At 32.2% G+C, this 17,543-nt stretch overlaps 2 protein-coding genes and 1 long non-coding RNA gene across 3 annotated transcripts; all 3 read left to right on the top strand.

The window, feature by feature from the left end:
* Positions 1-996: 996 nt before the first annotated feature.
* Positions 997-4,182, top strand: LOC114181993 (hypersensitive-induced response protein-like protein 2). The gene is made up of 6 exons (XM_028068730.2): positions 997-1,130; positions 2,000-2,197; positions 2,557-2,677; positions 2,887-2,978; positions 3,069-3,165; positions 3,536-4,182. Exons 2-6 carry the CDS (start codon positions 2,009-2,011, stop codon positions 3,898-3,900), a joined length of 864 nt encoding a protein of 287 aa, XP_027924531.1. The 5' UTR covers positions 997-1,130; positions 2,000-2,008; the 3' UTR covers positions 3,901-4,182.
* Positions 4,183-6,244: 2,062 nt separating this feature from the next.
* On the top strand, positions 6,245-12,780 carry HMG (high mobility group). Its single transcript, XM_028069055.2, has 16 exons — positions 6,245-6,432; positions 7,535-7,720; positions 7,919-8,024; positions 8,710-8,846; positions 9,041-9,124; positions 9,196-9,290; positions 9,430-9,538; positions 9,679-9,765; positions 9,852-9,944; positions 10,144-10,341; positions 10,445-10,590; positions 10,674-10,821; positions 11,261-11,359; positions 11,460-11,633; positions 12,103-12,181; positions 12,278-12,780. The coding sequence occupies exons 1-16, from the start codon at positions 6,379-6,381 to the stop codon at positions 12,403-12,405; spliced, it is 1,923 nt and encodes a 640-aa protein (XP_027924856.1). The 5' UTR covers positions 6,245-6,378; the 3' UTR covers positions 12,406-12,780.
* A 1,366-nt stretch (positions 12,781-14,146) lies between these two features.
* LOC114180298 (uncharacterized) lies at positions 14,147-15,968 on the top strand. The gene is made up of 3 exons (XR_003603663.2): positions 14,147-14,358; positions 14,466-14,536; positions 15,698-15,968. It is a non-coding gene; the product is annotated as an uncharacterized LOC114180298 (long non-coding RNA).
* The last annotated feature ends 1,575 nt before the right edge of the window (positions 15,969-17,543 follow it).

Consider the following 17,543-nt stretch of genomic DNA (forward strand, 5'->3'; position numbering starts at 1 on the left):
ATAATATTTTTCTCATTACAAATAATAAATTCACCAAAAGTCCAAACCTATATTTGACATGAACAGCCAATACACAAAAGTTTAATATAATGGATAATTGATTACAGACAAGTGGCCGGAGATATTTACAACCTAGAATATAACTATGGCTTATGTCACTTGTGATAAGACAACATGTGGTCCCTCGGAAAAATAGGGAAACAGCCATTTTAATATATGGATTAACCCCACGCTATCTTTTCTCCTTTACTCAAAAATAGATAATTTGGTTATTTATTCTTTAGTTGATTTTAAATTATTAAAATATAATTAGTTTATTTTTCAAAATTGTTTCTCTTTTAATATTAAAGTAATACTTGTACATATAGACCCGAAAGTGATAATAGATTCTCTTTTATAATTATTTCTGAAATATTAAAAAATAATGATATTACATGTATATTTTAATTATTATTTAAGATGTAGTTTTTATTGTGTCTTTATATTTATAAATTTAAAAGATATAAATACCTAACTTTTTCTTAAAATTCACACTATATTTATCATTATTTAAGTTTAATTAGTCTGATAATATTTATTTTTATTTATATAAATTGATATCTATTTTATAAAGGTGTTAATTGAGTTCTAAATTTTTAAAAAATATTTTAATTATATTATTTTTTTAAATAAACCTAATTGTAGCATATTCTTAAAAGTTAAATTTTTGTAAAGATTTAAATAGCAAATTAACACGTATAAAAATGAAAGGATGTACCATGCCTATAATAAAACTTATTAATTATTACTTTTATTGTGCACTGGCACTCTTACTTAATTGTGTTTTAGAATTTTGCAAGTTTCTCTCTATTGGTGTCAACTAATTTATTATCTTGAAAACCACACATCATCTCGTAAAGAATAATATTAATATTTTATTTTTTATCAAGATAAAAAAAATTACCAACTCTTTATCAATAATATATTTCTCTTTTTTCAAATAACAAAAAAAAAAAATCCGAACAATATATATAATATCTATATCTATACAAATATATTTATATATATATACTCTGCTCTATGGTTTGCACTTTGCACTTACTTACTGCACATATTATAAAGGTTCATTCCTGTGTTTCTCAGCTTAAAAGGTGAATTTCTTCTCTTTGCTTTTGGATGCTGACAAAAGAACCAATTTTTGGTCTTTGAATTTTTTTTATTCGTGATTCACGCGTTATAATTTTGAATTGTTCTCTCTTAAATTTTTTTGTCAAAGGGATTTGTATTCAATTTTTGTGCTTGCTTTCTGGGATCAGCTCAAGGTTGCATCTTTTTTGTTGGGTGGTTTGAATTTTCCTTACAGTTTTGGTTTGGTAACTTTTAGGTTTCTTGGATCCTAATATTTGGTTGACAATTCGTCTCACTGTTTCTCACTTTTAGGGTTCTGTGTTTGTTTATCTGGAATTTTGTTGGTTTCCTCTGCGCGATTCTTAGGAGAACAGAGAATGTGGAGTTCCAATCCAAATGAGTATTTATTACACGTTGAAAAATGGGTTTTGGTTATTGGATTTGCAGTTGAATCTTATTCTTTTGTTTCCTTTGTCTTTTGTCTTTTAATTTTGTCCCCCCTTCAAAGTTCAGGTATATTGGATAAACTAAATCGTAATATTTTACTGAGTTTTTTACTTAATCCATTGTGTTATTCTTTGAAAACATACATATTGTTCACTTTTATTGCCTTTATTCTCCTCTGGTTCGAGTATTTCTTTTGGCTGAGAGTCGTTGGGTCTTGTTGACTTTTTACCCACCGTTTCTTTACAATCACATTTCTGAAATTTTGAATTTCTTCCATCCACTATAGATACTTTCTGTGGTTAAACATATTTTCAAATTTTACTTTATCACTCTCTTGGTAAACTGGTGATGGGAATTCAGAAAATTAAAGCAGATTGGTGGAAGCAAAAATGATAAATTTCACTATATTTGTTCTATTTTGTTGAGTAGTATTATTCTATTACAGAATTGAATAATGGGTCAAGCATTCGGTTGCTATCAAGTTGATCAGTCAAATGTGGCCATTAAGGAGCATTTTGGAAAATTTTCTGATGTTCTAGAACCTGGATGCCATTGTCTGCCTTGGTGTCTTGGGTATCAGATCGCTGGTGGTTTGTCACTGCGTGTGCAGCAACTTGATGTTCGATGTGAGACGAAAACAAAGGTATCTGCTGCTTCCTTTCCTTCACCTACGTTGTTTCATGATGCTGTTCATTATTTTTGTTTACTATCATGAAATTGTTTGGTACATAACAATGACAATTTATACTTGATTGACATAAATAACAATTTCCAACAAAGTTTATCTGTGTATTTCTAATAACTTCATATCAGAGTTCTAGGGTTGTTACTGGTTTTCATTGATCTATGCAATGTATAAGTTTTTATTGGTCAGTTTATGCTATCAAATATCAATATTTTGTTTTACCAAGATTTGGAAAAGATTTTGCAAAATTGTTTCGATGTTTCCTATGTGATTTACTGTGATATGCTATTAGAGTTTGACTTCCATTAACTTGTTAGGATAACGTCTTTGTCACTGTGGTTGCGTCTGTGCAATACCGAGCTGTTGCTGAGAAAGCATCTGATGCATTCTATAGGCTTACCAACACAAGGGAGCAGATCCAATCATATGTTTTTGATGGTACGAAAGATGACTTTTCTATTTGAAATTCCATGCATATGTAATTATTGCAGTCAAAAGGGTGTTAATAATCAACTTTGATCATTGGTGGTTGTCGTTTGTGAAGCAATATCCCTTTTGGGTGTTGTGTTGTGTTGTGTTGTGTCATTAGCAGAATTGATAACTGTGGCTAACTTCTTTAACACTGCTAATATTTTCCATTTCTTCAGTTATCAGAGCCAGTGTACCAAAGTTGGAGTTGGATTCTGTCTTTGAGCAGAAGAATGATATAGCAAAGGCTGTGGAGGAGGAGCTTGAGAAGGTAACATTCTTTCCTGCAATTGCATATCATTCAAGGTCATAACTTGTAATCACCCTAATTAACAAGTTTATTCAACCTTGATGTTCATAGGCCATGTCAACTTATGGATTTGAGATAGTCCAGACCCTCATTGTTGATATTGAGCCTGATGTTAATGTCAAGAGAGCAATGAACGAGATTAATGCAGGTAACATGTTCTAGTTCCTAAAGAAAAAAACTTCTATATATTTGTGAATATATTTATGTTGCAGTTTCCTGTACCAAATTGCTCTTACCTTGCATAAGAGTACGTAGACATGTTATATTATACATACTGTTTGAGTTCTTGCGTTGGTTTTGGATGGAACTGACTTTGTGTATAAGCATTTTTGCAATATGGTTTGCTTGGTAGCTATAACTATGTTTTCAGCCACCAGAACACAAAAATTACAGATTCCCTGATAGGATGATAAAGTACTAGGAATTAAAAATTGCAGAACTGCATTCTTACAAACTTCTGTTACTTACAACATGTTTACATGATTATATCCTCATCCTTTTCATTGTCTTATCTACAGCTGCTAGATTAAGGTTGGCTGCAAATGAGAAGGCTGAAGCAGAAAAAATTCTGCAGATCAAGAAAGCTGAGGGAGAAGCAGAATCCAAGTATCTGTCAGGACTCGGTATAGCACGCCAACGTCAGGCCATCGTGGATGGCCTGAGGGACAGCGTGCTTGCCTTCTCTTCGAACGTGCCTGGGACAACAGCTAAAGATGTGATGGACATGGTGCTGGTGACTCAATACTTTGACACCATGAAAGAGATAGGAGCATCTTCAAAGTCGTCGTCGGTGTTCATACCGCATGGCCCTGGCGCCGTGAAGGACATTGCCGTGCAGATCAGGGATGGTCTTCTTCAAGCTAGTGCTTCACAGACAAATTAAGCTTTCTTGGAGTTGTAAATAACATAGTGTGTGTGTGTCTTTTGTGTGAACTTAGAATGTCTGTATCTTTTCGTGTTTCTATTTTGTATGTGTTCATAATACATCTTAAGTATTGATGTGCAGTTTTCTTTAATACTTGTGTTGAGGATAGTTTTGATGTCAAGCTGTTTGTGAATCATATTGTTGGAGGATATGTTATTTAAGAATTACGTTCCAAAAGATGTGTTCTATCTTGAAAGTTGTAAAGTGAATGTGTAAAAATGCGGTTCTCTATGTTTACTATTTTTGTTGCATATGCTTTCACCTCTTTGCTTATTGTAAAGAATATGAAGAATTTTGAAAGGGTAAATGATTTCTTTTAAGAATTTGAAATATTTTATGATAAAATATATTGTTTCAATGATTTGAGAAAGTCCTTCATTATGATTTGCTCAAGCTTATATAACACGTGAACTTAGTCATTACTTTAGCAAGTGTCTTATACAATCCTTGACATTTCTACCTTACTAATCGCTTAAATGACTCCAATTTCTGCTTAAACAAAGATATTTCTTCTTGAATTTGTTTATGAAGAAAAACTAAAAGGAAAAAAATTAAATTATGATAGAAAGAATCCTTATAAATTTAAATAAAAATGCTACTAAGAGATAACTTAAAAGAATGATAAGTACTTTAAAAATTTCAATATTTAGGATCAAAAGATAAATATATTAGGCAAATATCAATAATATTATACTACGACCATATTGGGAATTATCTAAAGTTCCAATAGGTTGTTCTTGATACTTAATCTAACCATTGATTATTACATAAGGTTCACATGGGTATTTGCGATGAAGAAAAAAAACAAAGACTTTTAAGAAGTTTAAGTATATTGTTGGACGCTCTTAATGCTTAACCAAATTAGGATGATGATCAAACATTGTCAGACTACAATATTATAGAATGTTGTTTTAAGGAGTTTAACAAATGTTATAAATATAAAAACATTGAAAAACATTTTTTTATTAGCAATGTTAGTATTTGTTAACGGAGGAGTTGAACTCATAATCTTTCTCACCCTCCATTCCTTTTAACATTAAGTCATTCTTATATTTTTACATCCTTTACGATTTAAGGATGATTGAAGTGGTGAATTAAAAATAGATAAAAAAAAACACATCAAAACTTCATTATTCATCGTTCATACATTGGTTATGATTAAAAAATGTAAAGCGATATGAGCTAACTAAATTACTTATCATGAAAGCGACAAATGACTTTTAACCATAAAAGAAAATAAAGTCTTTCAAAAAAAACTTAAAAAAATAAATAAAACTAGTTAAACAATATAAAATAATTTTTAAAACTCGATTATCCTAACTCAATATAAAATAATTGAGTTCAATCACGTCTAAAAGAAAAGAGAAACTAAATTTTTTCTAGTAGATTAGATGATAAATTTACGTGAACTCAATTCAACTATACTTATACACTAAATATAAATAAGCATCAATACGAATTTGAATGGCTCAATGCAATAAAAAAGACCATAAAACCGTGAAATCGTCAAATCTACAATCCAATAAAAAAAATCTGTTAGGCTGTTACTTCCTGCACCCATCAAATTTCTTCATGTACCTTATCATTTTGAATTTTAATTTTTAGAACAAATTAAATTATTTCGAAAGATTTTTATTTGGAAGATAATCACTCACTTTTCAGAAAAACACTCACTCATTCCGATTTTGGAAAAACTTTTCTGAAAGCTTTGATCGGGTGCAGGAAGAAAATTGATAAGGTTCAGGATGTAACACCCAAATCTGTTTTAATTGAATCTTATTGGGCTTCAAATACCCTACATCACAATAAACAGATGTGCAAATCCTAGCTCATATTAATTAATTTTTTTAGACAAAAATAATTTTAGAAAAAATATAATACGATGATTTAATGACAAAAATATCAATAAACTATAACACCTTGAAAAGATATATTAAATGAAATACTAAATTCAGATGTTTTTTGAGAAAAAAAGGCATAATTTATAAATTTATTGGGACTAAAAGAAACAAAAAGTTATATTCAATCTTTAATGCTTCACTTCATAAAAAAAGCTCTTTATTTAATGGATATCAGTTAATAGTAAGAACAAAATTAAAAAAAATGATGAAGAAATGGAAGAAAAAAAATTAGCAACTATAGAATTTTAAGTTGTAAAAATAATATTTTGGAGCAGAAATAAATGTTGGGAGTGTAACTAGCAATTACCAAGAAAAATCCTTATTTTTTTTTTGGTCTGCCACAGCTTTATTTGTTTGGCCCAATTTATTCCTTCTTTCTTTCTTTTGCTCAGAAAATTTATCTGCGTTCCTTTTTATAACAGCGTTTGGTTCCGGACATATTTGAATACCGAAAACCGCGTTTTGTGTATGCAACATCAAACACACCCTTGTTCGTTCTGTTCTGCACTGTCGCTCTTCGCCGTTCGCGTCAGCCATGTCCGACGGCCATCTCTTCAACAACATCACCCTCGGAGGCCGCGGAGGCACCGTAATATCTCTCACACAATTTTTCTTCTTCTCTCTAACCTTCGTTTTTTTGCTCTTTCCGAAACCCTAGGGTTTTAGTTTTGCTTCGTTCAATTGTGCTTTTGCTTTCTGTCTCTTGATTTCACTTAGCGTTTAAGTGAGATTTGTGGTGCTGTCAAGTGGTTAGATAGCTTATATTAGAGTTTTGCTCTGCATTTTCTTTTCTTCTGTTTTAAACCCTAATTATTGTTATTACTGTTGCTGCAGTCTTGTTGTAGGAGATTATTATTATTTTTTGGTTATAGAAATGTGTTGAAGTTTTACTTGTTGCTTTAGTACTGACCAGAGTGGGATGTTTGTGCATTAGTGGTTTTTGTTTTGCTGTTAAAACCCCAAGGAAGTGTTGCTTTTGCTGAGTAGATGAAAACTGGGACAGTAGAAAACAAGGTTTTAATTTGCAGTTGTGGTTGCTGTGTTACCGCGGTTATTATATTGTGAGAAATTTAGGGCAAACATGCTTGTTGTAGTTCTTGATATCGCGGGAGTTACGGAAAAATATGCTTATTGCGGTTCTTGGTATTGTGGGAAATTACTGACAACCATGGTTTATTTAGTGGCAATGGCGGTCGTGGAAATCCCAATCAGCGACAATTGCAGTTGTGGAGACCCCAAAACCTTGACGCCCAAAATATCTGTTATGCACATTTTTTTCAAAAACCTTGGTAGAAAATAGGAAATCCAAAAAAAAAGGTTTTCTTGTGGGTCATGTGTCTAGTTGTTCGAAGCAAGTGAAAAGTTGTTTTCGTTACAAATTTTATACTTTTGTACCAGTAAGTGGGCATATTGGGTGGTGGTCTTATGTGCTGTTTATCTAACATCTTTAGGAATGAACTGAATATGCTGGGCATATACCCTACTCAGAGTTGCGCTGCCTGTCCCATGCCTAATTTTTGTCTGTTTGGTTGTTATTTCAATGAAAAATTAATAACAGTTGTAGTTGAAGAACTAAACTTTTTCTGTGAATTAATAATAGTTGTAGTTCAAGAACTAAACTTTTTCAGTGAATGAGACTGAAATTAACAATGGATATGTATAACACTTCTTTTTGTGTAATTGGGTTGCAGAATCCAGGGCAGATAAGGATATATGCTGGAGGAATTATATGGAAGAGACAGGGTGGTGGTAAATTAATTGAAGTTGATAAATCTGACATAATGGGGGTGACATGGATGAAGGTTCCAAGGACTAACCAACTTGGGGTTCAAATCAAAGATGGGTTGTACTACAAGTTCACAGGATTTCGTGACCAGGTTACTCTCTCTGCCTCTTCAAATGTGCATTTTCATACAGTAGTGATCGAAAAAAGAATTCAAACTTCTGGTTTGGTTTTCTTGTATTTTGATCTTTATTAACACTTTTGAAGATCTAAATATTGAGAATTTGGACTTGAATTTCTATCAAATGTTTGATCTGAATTTTTTATGTTATTACTTTATAATATTTTGCAGGATGTTGTAAGTTTGACCAATTTTTTTCAAAACACCTGTGGAATATCAGTAGAGGAGAAACAGCTTTCTGTTAGCGGACGTAATTGGGGAGAAGTTGATCTAAATGGTTAGTGTCTTAGTGGTAATATTACAAGAACTGGCTTATGTGTTGTATCTTGTAACTGACCTTCTGCGAATGATGTGTCACTTATAACTCAAACATCATTTCTTGTCATCCTTAGTTACTATAATTTTAGTGTTTGGGGAAAGAATTTAATTTGACATTACTGTTCTGTTTGATAGCACACGAGGAAATGGTATGTAATATCCCTAGCACAGGGTTGAGCTCTCTTAACTCGAAAGAAATTTGGTTGATATCATCCAGTTTGTTCTTGGGGAGCATTTGTTTTTCTTGTATAGTGCATAATGATTTCCAAAATCAAGGAAGGCTGTAAGCTTATTATGTGCTGCTGCTTTTTTCCCTCCCTAATTTGCAGTTGCTTCGTTTCATTTTAGTGTACTTAATGTCAAATGCATTTATGCACCCCTACTTCTACTTGGTAATCACATTAAGTGCAATTTTTTAAGTGAAAAACAGTTGTTAAGAGAAGGAAGTGGTTTTATTTGTATGTGTATGACTGTATGTGATTGGAAGGTGAGGGTGGTGGTTTACTTCTCAAGGAGAAACTTTATCTCATTCTTGTTTTCTTCTTTTGTAATAAAATCTTGTTTGAATAACTTGACTTGACTTCTTTTGTAATTATGCTACTAGTAGAGTAGTGGATGTTCTTATGTTTCTATTTGCATTTCAGGAAATATGCTGGCTTTTATGGTTGGTTCAAAGCAAGCTTTTGAAGTGTCTTTAGCAGACGTCTCTCAAACACAGCTTCAAGGGAAGAATGATGTGATCTTGGAGTTTCACGTGGATGACACAACTGGAGCTAACGAGGTATATTTATACTTTCATTATCTAGTTTTGTATGCTTAAGCAATTTCGTAGAGTTTTGTCAAACTGGCAGCTTTTTTGTAAGAAAATTGTTTTCATTCCTGTTTTAGCTTTTACAGTATTGAAGACTCTAGTTATTAGGTTCAATTTGATTGTGAAATTTCTGTGGTCTAATATAGTTTATGTTGTGATCTCAGAAAGATTCATTGATGGAGATAAGTTTCCATATACCAAATTCGAACACCCAGTTTGTTGGTGACGAAAATCGTCCTCCTGCTCAGGTGAGTTTGTTCATAGATGTAAAAGATTCCATGTTATAATAACTTCTAGGTTAACTGACATTTAATATCAGGTTTTCCGTGACAAAATAATGTCTATGGCTGATGTTGGTGCTGGAGGTGAAGATGCTGTTGTTACATTTGAGGGTATTGCAATCCTTACACCAAGGTAATGTATTAAAATGCACATAAAAATATTATGCAAGCATTTTTTTGGCACGGTTGTCTTTTTGCATCTAATATTTGTGTACTTTCCATAAATATATACACATTAATGTCCATTAATATAAATTTGTACTTTTATGCAGGGGACGATACAGTGTTGAGTTACACATGTCATTCTTGCGGCTTCAAGGACAAGCTAATGATTTCAAAATTCAGTATAGCAGTGTGGTTCGCCTATTTTTGCTTCCTAAGGTTCATTCCCTGGTCCTGTGATATTTGTTTTCATATTAAGTGATTAAGGATGAATAATGCCATTATCCAGCCATGTCTTTAGATCAGTGTTTTTCTTTGGACCTTTTTAGATTTGCTGACAATTTCTCATGTATCTGTAGTCTAATCAACCACATACCTTCGTCATCATTAGCCTTGACCCCCCTATACGGAAGGGACAAACTTTGTACCCTCATATTGTGATGCAGGTAATTGCTCAATGGTTTTTGGTTTTCCAAGTTGTGAGATTTGTATTTTACATGCTTCTAACATTGTTTTGCTAATTTCTGTGTAGTTTGAAACTGACTATGTTGTTCAAAGTGAATTGGCAATAACTGAAGATCTTTATAACTCAAAGTATAAGGATAAATTGGAGCTGTCTTACAAGGTATTTTGCTTCAACTGTTAATAATTGATTCATACATCTGTACAACCCCTGAGATGCCGCTCTTCAAGAATTTTTTTGGAAAATGGAAAAAGGGTATCTTGCATATTTTAGATGATTGAGTGATGCATGCCCTTTTGTAACTTTCTGTCATGCATATTGTGTGGTAGCTGACGTATTTCCTTTTCAATTGAACAATCAGGGACTTATTCATGAAGTGTTCACCACAATATTACGTGGTTTGTCAGGTGCTAAAGTGACTAAGCCTGGAAAATTTAGGAGTTGTCAAGATGGTTATGCAGTGAAATCATCTTTGAAAGCGGAAGATGGAATTCTCTATCCCCTTGAGAAGAGCTTCTTCTTTCTACCTAAACCTCCCACTCTTATTCTTCATGAAGAGGTAAAGTCTGACTGTGCTGACATGATCAAATGTCAATTACTGGTTCATATTGGATATGATATTGTGCAAAATGGAGGTTTTAATTGTTGATCTTTCCTATTAGATTGACTATGTGGAGTTTGAAAGGCATGCTGCTGGTGGCTCCAATATGCATTATTTTGACCTTCTTATTAGACTGAAATCTGAACAAGAGCATCTATTCCGTAATATTCAGAGAAATGAGTACCACAATCTGTACGAATTTATCAGGTAAATGTTATCCCATTCCCATTGCATAATTTTACATACAACTGATTGTCATATAAACAATTTGTTTTGGCTTGCACATGCAGTTCAAAGGGCTTGAAAATTATGAATTTGGGAGATGCCCAACCCACTGTTGGTATTAAGAAGGTTCTTGAGAATGACGATGATGATGCTGTTGATCCACATCTTGAGCGTATTAAAAATGAAGCTGGTGGAGATGAAAGTGACGAGGAGGTGATCAAACAGATCTTTTATATAATTTTCATCTTTTTTTTGGTCAATGACTAGCATTTAGTAAATTTTGTGTTCTAGTTTTATAAACAAGGCGACAACATTAATTATATTGACTAACGACTGAAAATGGTTGGGCATGAAAACTTAAGCACGCTTCAAGCATATGTTTCGGTTTTTTTCATTATTGAATTTTCATCACTAAGCATGCAATTGTTCTTTCTCCTATTTTTTAAGTGTCTATCCATTTTTGTGTTTTCTATTTTGCTTTTATAGCGTTTATGTGCCTTTCTTCTGTGCTTCTGCTTTTGCACATGCACACACACACACACATAACTTGACTCTATTTAAACTGGTCCACTTTGTCTTTGGGGGCTTAGCTTGGCAGTATTTTCCCGCGCTTGTTTCTATATATACATTAAATGGTGGTAAATGTCTACAGGATTCCGATTTTGTTGCTGACAAGGATGATGAAGGTTCTCCTACTGATGATTCTGGGGCAGATGATTCTGATGGTAGTGATAGTGGTGATGAGAAAGAGGCAAGTGTTATTATTTTTTTTTTTGTCTTTGTTATCTGTGATAATTCTCTACTCTTAAGTCTATGGCTCTGCTGACACCTTAATAGTGACCAATTTTCAGAAGCCTGTGAAAAAGGAATCAAAGAAGGACCTGCCTTCTAAGGCGACTACTTCAAAAAAGAAATCTAAAGATGATGAGGATGGAAAGAAGAAAAAACAAAAGAAGAAAAAGGACCCGAATGCACCCAAGAGGGCAATGTCCGGTTTCATGTTCTTTTCTAAATTGGAAAGAGAGGTGTGTGTTCTATTCTGTCATATAGTTTTGGGTTTAAGTTGTCGTTGGGGGTATGTCACCTCACTGTTGATCTGCCTAGCCTCAGTTTGGGGTTTACAATGGAAATTGGAGTAGGGCTGTGTACTTAATTTTGATGTACTTGAAATTTTGGGGAGAGTATCGAAGTTTCTTTGGTTGGGTAGAGAAAAATAATCTTCACCATGCCTTAGTAATCTGTAACGTTGAGATCATCCAGCAAAACCTGCAATGAATGCAATTGAGCCTTAATAGGCATTGTTCCAATTTGTCTGAACGCTGAACTCATGCAGCGAACTCGGTGTAGCCAAAAATGACCTTTAGGAAAATTGTTAATTGCTATTTTGATTGATAGAAATTACAAAATTTACCAGAAACGGTGCTTGTAAGGAGGGTGGTTTATACAAGTTTAGTTCTTTATGTAATATTTTCTAAAAGTATTTATATTTTGCAGAATCTAAAGAAAACTAATCCTGGAATTTCATTTACGGATGTGGGAAGAGTACTTGGAGAGAAATGGAAAAAGATGTCAGGTATGGCTGCTGTGTCATTCCTGATCTGAGCTTATTACGTATATAGTGACTAAATCCACTAAACTGTATAATTTGTTTACCTATTGAATGCAACAGCGGACGAGAAGGAACCATACGAGGCAAAAGCACGCGAAGATAAAAAACGTTACAAGGATGAGATCAGTGGTTACAAGAATCCCCAACCCATGAATATTGATTCTGGAAATGACTCTGACAGTTCCTAAGGCTGTTTCTCAACACTGAAAAATCCTGTCAGTTAATGCACTTCCATAGTTACGTGTATTCATGGCATGCAAGCTAATGTAAGTCCTCATATTTCTTACCGGTGATGCCATCTACGCACATGCTCCGTAAATTGACAAGTTTTTCCTCTTTGAAATGGCTTGATAACTTGTGTATGAGACAGAGGAAGGACGAGCTTTGTGCGTTGATCAGTTAAATCAGTGGTCTGTGTTTGAGACCCAATTTCCTAATATATTGCCTATAAAATGACAGTCCCTTGGGTTTTTGACCCACCGATGTAGGACTTGTAACATATTTATACCTTCGACTTTTGCATGAATAGGATTTAAAATGTCATATTTAGCTTACTTTATTCATTGCATATTGGTACTCTGAAAGTCGTTTTCTCTTCTATTTTGTGTATAACCAAGGTTATTAATTACTAGAAGGCCTTTTCTCTTTTATTTTTTATACTATTATATTTTGGACAATAATTACTTAGTTAAGAGAAAGTAAATCAAGAATAAAGAAGATAGTTTAACTTTGAAAATGCTTACATATTGGAGGTCATTTAATAGGATTATTTTCATTTTACTGGTATCCATTCAACTTGTAAATGTCTGCAAGTTTTTCGATACAAATATTAATATGTTAGAAAACTACGATCAAAGGATTTGAGCCATAAATACAAATCTTGAGTGAATGGGAGGTGATTCAAAATTAATGACTTGTTGGAGGTTTAAGTCAAGTCAAGTTAAACAAATATTTTAAAATAAATTATACAAATTTTAAAAATAATTACAAACATAACAACGAAACACATTGCAGATATATTCCGAATCATCTATTACTTTATATAATCATTACAAATTAAAAGTGTGTAGGCACGAGTGTATTCTTTCCACTCTTTATTATAATATAAATGTGTGTTTATAAAAGTTAAAAGAGATTGTAAAACTGGGAAAAATTTATAAAATACACAAAGTAATGTGAGTGTTTTTCTATTTATGATGCTTGTTTTGGTTTACTTTTTTTTTTTTCAGTTTTTTGAAGTAGATTATGTACAATTTTTTTTTTCTTATGATAGTGGTATGTAATATGAGAAAAATAAGTAAAAGGTAAAAGAAAAGAATAGTGGAGAGCATTGTTGTTGTAGTTTTTGGGGCTTTCTTCTTGCACCTCACGTTTTTCTTCCTACACCCCACGTTTCAATGTAGTCATTATAATCCAACAAATTATATATATATATATATATATATATATATATATTATTAAATTAAATGGATAAGCAATAATTACTACTTATTCACCTGTATTTATTTCCCGTTATTTTTACTTAGCACTCCATAGTTATTTCGAAATTCCTTTTTGGATTTTTTTCAGATTATCTGATTCAGGACTTTTCCTCATTTAGAAATTTGGTTTTAGATTTATAAAAGTTGGTTTCAGAAATTCAGTTAAGAATTTTCCAGGATTATGAAATTCAACTTTGGAGTCTCCAAAATTTATTTTGTAATATATATTAATTTATTATAAATAATTTATTATAATTTAAAATTGATAGTTTGATTAAAATTTGAAATCAAAAAGTATATTTAATTTAATATTTATAAATAAGTTAGGAGTAAATATAATAATAGGAAAATTATGATTATAATATATTGAGATTATAGTTCTCTTTTTTTTTTTTGTAAAATTATATTTGAGAGATGTATATTTGTAAGACCCCTTTTCTTTTTATTTCTGCTCTAATAAGGTTTGGGCCTGGCTTGGTTAGAGGCCTAAGATCAGTCCACTTGAGGTCCTATGATCCCCTCTCAGCCACTTACCTCTTTCATTCTGTTTATTTTCGCAAGATAGTCCCCTCTCTTACTCCCTCTCTTTTCTCTATCAGAGAGTTCTGTTAGGGTTTGATCCAGATTCTTCTCGGAGTTAGCATAATGTCATTCCTCCATGTATGCATTAAAACCTTGTTTTCTTTTCGCTTGTTTCTATTCCTAAGCTTTGGTCTCACATAGTCATTGTCAAGGTCTCATTTTCGTACTCCATCGTTTATTTTCAGCTTCTGAAGCTACTGTTGTACTGTGGTGAGCCTTGTTAGAGCTTTTTTGCGATGCAGTTCTCTTTTTTCAAGTAAGGGAGGCTAGGGTTTTACGTTTCTAATTTATTTTGCTTGTTTTTAGTTCTGTTTCGTGTTTCTGATGATTGTGTGGTGCTTATGATGGTATGAAAATACATTGTGTGTTGTTCTGGGTGAGTTTCTGGTTTTGCATGCGTAGAACAATGGGGGAGAATTGGTATTTTCGCCCAAGCGAGATGGTTTTGCTTAGGTGAGAATAGCAGAAGCTCACCCTGGTTTATGCTCAAGCTCGAGCTCTCGTTCAGGCAGAGAGTCTACATTTTGAGCGAAGAATCATATCGCTCAAGCGAGGGATCTTGCCTAAGCGAGAACTCGTAGAGCCTTCCAGTGCTATCTATTTGTAGTCTCGCCTAAGCGAGAGCCTGTAGCTTGAGCGAGAAAACTTCTCTCGCCTGAGCGAGGGCTCCTAGCTTGAGTGAGATTGGTCAGGGACGTGCTCCAACGCTATTCTCTTCTGTGTTTTGAGTGTTTGGGTTGCATGATTGAAGGATTTATTGTAAAAGCTTGAAGTATGATGTTGCATATGTTTAATGGGATGAAATGGGGTTGTTATATGTTGTGTTTGGCATGAAATGAAATATGGATGGGTTGGTTGGTTGAGCATTGACATGAAATTATAATGCTTGAGATAAAAGTTGTGGTTATGGTGTGAGGAACATGAATCTGGTGTGAGATAAACGTAATTCCACGAGTCACGTGTGGAGATCTCATGGTGGTGTCCAGTGTATATAATTAGATAATGATTCAAGTAAAGATTGCATCCCGAAGTTCTAAAGAATCAGTTAGTTTCACATAGAGCAGACTGATTCAAGTGGTGAGAGTAGCGGGAGGCCCTAGTCTTTGGTAGGATAATGACCTTAGATGTTTGAAGGCTAACCTTGTGTGATAGGGTGAAACCCATGGCAATGGCTTTGCAGAGCAGTAGAGGCCACCACAAGTGCAAATATCTAATGAATCTGATCTTATTATATGTATTCAGATTATTGAGTCATAATGTCCTATTTGTTTGCTATCACATGTTGAATGCCTATTGTGTTGCCTATTTGGAGAACTGTTTAATATTACTTGCTAAATGCCATGTTGAAATTATTTTTACACTAGCTTACCTTTTTCGTTGTGTCTGTTCTTTGCTTTGTTTTCTCTTTTGCAATAAGGTGATCAGATGGGGGAATACCTAAAGATAGATCGGTAGGTGGTGACGCTGCTGTGTAGTTTGGAAATGTTAGCTATGGCTCTTATGAGCAGCCTTAAGGCACCAATGCCTTTGTAATTTCATTGCTCTAAGAGCAGTCTTTTGCAAAACTATTGCACTTAGTGTTCTTGTTCATGGCATTGTGTAGTGCCTTTGCTTTTCTTTTCGGTATACTTGGATGATTGTAAAATCCTTTATACTATATGGCTTGTGCTCTACTTTTACTATAATTATGCGACTTTCATTTAATATATTTATTCTATATTAAATGGGATGTCACAATATTTATTTGATTAAAATAATTTATGTTGTAAATTTTGGTGTAATGAATTAGAAAAATAAAATAAAATAATGATTATGAGTGAAATTATTTGTAAAGGATTTTAATGTAAAGTCAAAATTAAGAATATGAATTTGTAAAACATTTAAGGATGGATTTAAGGGGACAACCTAATTGCTCCAAAAAATATTTCTTTAATTTTTTTTCTATATATATTTAAATTTAAATTTTTATATTTTTTTAAATAATTTTTTTATAAATAAACCTAAATGTTTTTTCTCGCGCTGAGTTCATTCTAAAAGAAATTATCAACATGTTCTATTACAGAATCAAGACATATTGACAAATTCTTTTATTTTTAACCTTAATTCCCAAATTACAACCAAAGGATTTCATGTTTGTACTCTAAGATTCGCAACTCTCGTGATTGCAACTCGTGTTCAGCGGGTTAGCCCACCCACAACGGTGGATCTTAGAAGGCATTTAGGGAGGCTATGGCCCCACCAACTTTTTTTTAATTTTTTAAAAATAATTTTAAATTGATTTTTATTTTATCATAAAATATAATATGTAATGTTAATAAATAATAAAATATAAAATTAAATATGATAAATAATAATAAAATTTATTGAGATATTTTTCTTATTCTCTTTCATTTTAAGTTTCTCACATATTATATTCATTACTACTCTTGGATATTTTATTTTGTTTTTTGTTTTGAAAAAGAAATAGAAAGTTATACACAAATTTATTCTCCTCACTCTCATTTATCATCAGTTCTTTTTCATTCTCTAACAAAAAATATAACTCTCTTTTGTCTATTGATAGTGAAATATTAATTTGATATTTAATATTTTTTTCATCATGAGTTCTTTGTATATTTACTTTTTTTATAAAGAAAGAGAAGTTATGTACTATATGTTTTTTCATAATCATTTTTTAGATGTGAATTGATTAACATAAATATTTTTTAGTAATTATGTCTCTTAATATTTTTATTGGATATTGATAAATTATTGTTTAGTTTTCATTTTTTTTAAATAGGTAAATTGATGAAGAATAAAATAACAGATTCATTTTTTTAAGCGATGAAAAGAAAGATATTCGTGAAGATTAAAACAATAACTTCTTCACCTATTTTCATGGATGATACTAAGGATTCAAGTGTTAAATTGAGAAAATCTTATTAAAATTCAAGGAATTATAGGTGGGAAGTTTCATATTAATTATTTAGAATTATAAGTGGAAAGTTTGATATTAATTCTTTAAAATTTATTCTCAAATATAGAGTGTTTTATATTAACGGTGTTAGAAAAAAAATAAAAAAAAAATAAAATTGATGAATATTATAACCAAATTGATAAAAAAATAATATTAAGACCAAATTAAAAAAATTGAACGAATATCGAGATCAAATCAATATATGTTCAATACCATTTTTATTTGTTAAGATGTTGCTCCTTATCTTCTCTTTACATAAACAAAAATGAATTTACGGGCTAGCCCGCGTTATACGAGCCTTATGTGG

This window comes from Vigna unguiculata, chromosome 4 (genome assembly GCF_037176805.1).
Source record: "Vigna unguiculata cultivar grain cowpea cultivar isolate G323 ecotype 2 chromosome 4, ASM3717680v1, whole genome shotgun sequence".
In the NCBI taxonomy this organism is placed as follows: domain Eukaryota; kingdom Viridiplantae; phylum Streptophyta; class Magnoliopsida; order Fabales; family Fabaceae; genus Vigna; species Vigna unguiculata.

Bases quoted from the DNA above. Each gene is read 5' to 3' on its own strand.
- LOC114181993 (XM_028068730.2), top strand. From the start codon at position 2,009: ATGGGTCAAGCATTCGGTTGCTATCAAGTTGATCAGTCAAATGTGGCC. The intron at 2,678-2,886 runs GTACGAAAGATG...CCATTTCTTCAG, and splicing joins CCAATCATATGTTTTTGATG to TTATCAGAGCCAGTGTACCA. The intron at 2,979-3,068 runs GTAACATTCTTT...TGATGTTCATAG, and splicing joins TGGAGGAGGAGCTTGAGAAG to GCCATGTCAACTTATGGATT.
- HMG (XM_028069055.2), top strand. From the start codon at position 6,379: ATGTCCGACGGCCATCTCTTCAACAACATCACCCTCGGAGGCCGCGGA. The intron at 6,433-7,534 runs GTAATATCTCTC...ATTGGGTTGCAG, and splicing joins TCGGAGGCCGCGGAGGCACC to AATCCAGGGCAGATAAGGAT. The intron at 12,182-12,277 runs GTATGGCTGCTG...TGAATGCAACAG, and splicing joins GAAATGGAAAAAGATGTCAG to CGGACGAGAAGGAACCATAC.